Raw genomic sequence first — 2,777 nt, forward strand, 5'->3', positions numbered from 1 at the left:
AGCAAAGGTTCTTGAGAAGATAACCATTGGCTGAATGCAGTAGGCCTGTAGACAAATCATTGTACAAATGGCTAGCAAAAATGGGTACCATATAGAACTTCAGTGAAAAATATAGGAACAAATATCTACCTAACAACTCGTACTCCTTTATTTTATATTCTGGTACTTCTACTCTTTTCTTCATAAATAATTCTTAAGAATGTATTATGTCGGACTGTTGATACATTTCTAAAATGTACCTTGTATATTTTAGTGTAATGAACACAAACTGTTTGAATTGTCTGTTGTTGGGAAGATAGCACAAGTTAACACAAAACAGAGTGGATCATGTAAGCCAAAAGGAATTCCTCATTTTGTTTCTACTTTTCCACTTACTTGGGCAATGATTTTTAAAATTTAGCTGATATACTGTAGTAAGGTTATTTTGTACAGTTTATTAATAGGAGAAAGAAATTGGTGCATTGCCATAGTGAGTATTCATTTATTAATTTTTTATTATTGATGAAATTACTTTTTGTAAAGTCACACTCACTCTCTCTTGTTTCTTATAAGCCAGTTACTTTCTAGTTGTTTTAGGATGATTTTGAAAACCTTTATTTTCGTAAGAATGTTTTGACTGGTAAATTTATAGGTATGGATACGTACAATGTTATTTTTATTTTAGTACTGACGTGCAAATGCATGGCAAAGTAATTTTTATCTATAACTAATTTTTAAAATGAGTTTTCTTGCTTTTCCAGTTACGGGCAAAATTAGATCGCATTGATCGTCGAGTCTCATTAAGTTTACATAAGAAAGCTAGTGAGTCTACTGCTACTACAGAGACACAATCAGAACATGCCATAGAAGATGGCACAGATCCTGACCTTTCTTTTGTAAAATCAGAGGTTGAGGACACTTCCGCCAAGCCTTTATCTCCAAGTTGTGCCAGATCTACATCTAACAAAGTAGCTTCCTCTGTTAAAAATTCTGGTTCAGGATCATTGTCTAGTAAACCAGGAGCCACTGCAAGTAAGCCGGGGTCACCCTTGAATAAGTCAACAACCCCTTCAGCCAAGCAAGGGACCCCATCTGCAAAACAGGCTTCACCACCCAGCAAACCAGGCTCACCCCCAAGCAAGCCTGGATCGCCATCCTCCAAGCCAATCTCTCCAGGAAGCAAGCCTGGATCCCCGTCAAGTAGATTAGCATCACCAGCCACTAAACCAGGGTCTCCATCCAGTAAGCCAGGGTCACCTCCGAGTAAACCAGGGTCCCCATCCAGCAAGCCAGGAACCCCTCCCTCTAAACCTGGGTCTCCTGCCAGTAAACCTGGTTCCCCACCCAGCAAACCAGGTTCCCCTTCAAGTAAACCAGCATCTCCATCTAATAAGAATGCTCTGCCTGGAAGTAAACCTGGGACTCCATGCAAACCAGGATCTCCAAGTAACAAGGTGGCCTCTCCGCCAACTAAAGCAGTTTCCCCATGCAGCAAAACAGGATCTCCTAATTCTGTTACTAGTACACCTGGAAGCAAGCCAAGTTCTCCAGTCAGTAAGAATGGATCTCCAGGCACTAAAGTTGTGTTGCCTTCCAATAAGTTGGGTACACCCAATAACAAGACCACTCCAGGAGGAATCAAGTCTGGATCTGTCAGCAATAAAGTGGAATCCCCATGCAACAAAGTTGAGCCCTTAGCTAGTAAAACTGGAACTCCTCTGAATAAGACAGGGAAGAGTGATCAAGTCAAGAAAGTTATACCAAAGGCAGCTACACCAAAGACCTCACCTAGGGAAAGACGCCCAAGAAGAGACACTGCACAAAGCATCGCAAGTGAGAATGAAAGTGACCTGGATTTGTTATTAGAGCCATCAAAGAGGGATTTGACAAGAAGCAATGACAGGAAGGAAAGGAGTGGCCAGAAACGGCGGTCTGAAAGTGAAAGCGAGCTCCCACCCAAGAGACTCAGAACAGAGAGAGAGAGATCTGAGAGTGGCAATGATGCAACTGACCACAACTTACGTTCTAAGTCTGAGAAGACCAAGGAGAGACCTAAGGATTCTGTGAAACGTGAAGGTTCTCCAATCCCAGTTGTCGACCGCCCTGCAACTCCCACTTCCAGAGCAGCAGCACTGGAAGCCAAAAAGCTGCGCCAAAAACTACTACTTAAAGGTATTTCTTTATTGAAAATTGTCATTTCTTTTCTTTAAGGTTTTCTTTTGCTTGACATTACTAATGGTTGGAGATGTAATATACTGAGACTCATATGTTACCTGTAGCCTACTTTTGATATCTTCCTAACTGATATACAATCATTAATACTCTTGAGAAATGAGCTTCAATGTTTTTGCCATGTATGTATGTATGTTTTGTTTTTCTTGTGAATGTGGACTAAGAGCAACATGTTAAATTTCCTAAATACTACTTCAGTATCTGCTTTGTGCATGAACATGTGTATGTGTCCATTAGCATTCCCAAGTAGAAGTCATATTTATTGAAATACTGTAGGCAAAATGTCTTTTCAGTATTAATTGTTGCCAATAACAATATGCAGCATGGCTTTTTGAGGAAGTAGGTATTCTTTTTTTGATATTTTGTTCTCATATGATTTAACAAAAGCTACAGTTTTTATTTCTAGAAGTAACATGCATAAAAAAGCAGTTGCAGGTAACACAGTTGATAAAATGAACCTTATGTGACCGAGCAAAATCAATTAAATGGATCTCTACTTCATATGAAGTAAACGAATTAGGGTAAAGAAATTAGTGGACATTTGAAGGAAGGTAAATGAGGGTGAG

The 2,777-nt window shown here is 39.6% G+C and overlaps 1 protein-coding gene across 2 annotated transcripts in view; it reads left to right on the forward strand.

Moving 5' to 3' along the window:
* The window catches only part of LOC119593471 (male-specific lethal 1 homolog), an 18,979-nt gene that overhangs the window by 8,991 nt on the left and 7,211 nt on the right, over positions 1 to 2,777 (forward strand). For both annotated transcript variants that reach the window (XM_037942400.1, XM_037942401.1), the window contains exon 2: positions 741 to 2,151. In XM_037942400.1, coding sequence (XP_037798328.1) covers positions 741 to 2,151 — 1,411 coding nt within the window. The remainder of the gene's footprint in view (positions 1 to 740; positions 2,152 to 2,777) is intronic.

This window comes from Penaeus monodon, chromosome 32 (genome assembly GCF_015228065.2).
Source record: "Penaeus monodon isolate SGIC_2016 chromosome 32, NSTDA_Pmon_1, whole genome shotgun sequence".
NCBI lineage: Eukaryota > Metazoa > Arthropoda > Malacostraca > Decapoda > Penaeidae > Penaeus > Penaeus monodon.